Below are 710 nucleotides of genomic sequence, written 5' to 3' on the forward strand. Positions count from 1 at the left end.
TCCAATATTAATTTATGACCTGCACGGATCACTTCAAAAGGGAAAATGAAAACACATTTTTCTCCCTACACGAATTTTGAACCCCATATTACAAGTTCCTGAGGAACTCAGAAGAAGAAAAATTGAGTGATCTTTCTCAAACCCAAGAAGAAGTGCTAAAGATTCTCAAAGCATCTAGCCGTACGTGCAAATACTTCTCATTTAATATATATAGTACTTACGACAACAAGAACTGGAGGAAGAAGAAAATAGTAATTAGCAAACTCACGTATTATATGTATGTATATAAGCATCTGAGTTGGATATGGGAAGCGAGCTACTTTTTCTTCCAAATCCATATAGCTCCAGCGTTTACGAGCAGAGGGCCTAGCTCGTTCTGCAGGTTGAGAGACATCACCTGATTAGCACCACCAACTAGTCTTTGGCCGATGAACACAGCTGGTACACTTGGTTGACATCCTTGTTGCAGCAATGCCCTTTCAATAAGCTGTCCATTTGACATTTGATCGAGCTCGTAAACAGTTGGGTTTGCACCGAAGCTGCATATTAGTGTCTGAATGGTGTAGCTCATGCAACAAGAGCTCTTGCTGAAAATCACCACTGGCTTTTCATTAATTAACCTCATCACCATGTCCATAGCTATCTTAAGCTGCAAATTGATGCGGGAGTGTGTAACTCAAGTTAGGTGAGAGAGTTAAGAGGGGTTTGCT

At 40.6% G+C, this 710-nt stretch overlaps 1 protein-coding gene across 1 annotated transcript; it reads right to left on the bottom strand.

The window, feature by feature from the left end:
• LOC123224416 (monothiol glutaredoxin-S6-like) lies at positions 1 to 710 on the bottom strand. Its single transcript, XM_044648070.1, has one exon. The coding sequence runs from the start codon at positions 635 to 637 to the stop codon at positions 317 to 319; it is 321 nt and encodes a 106-aa protein (XP_044504005.1). The 5' UTR covers positions 638 to 710; the 3' UTR covers positions 1 to 316.

Source organism: Mangifera indica, chromosome 8, assembly GCF_011075055.1.
Source record: "Mangifera indica cultivar Alphonso chromosome 8, CATAS_Mindica_2.1, whole genome shotgun sequence".
Classification (NCBI taxonomy): Eukaryota; Viridiplantae; Streptophyta; class Magnoliopsida; order Sapindales; family Anacardiaceae; genus Mangifera; species Mangifera indica.

What these genes read in the sequence shown, in the direction of transcription:
- LOC123224416 (XM_044648070.1), bottom strand. Translation starts at nt 637, where the DNA reads ATGGACATGGTGATGAGGTTAATTAATGAAAAGCCAGTGGTGATTTTC.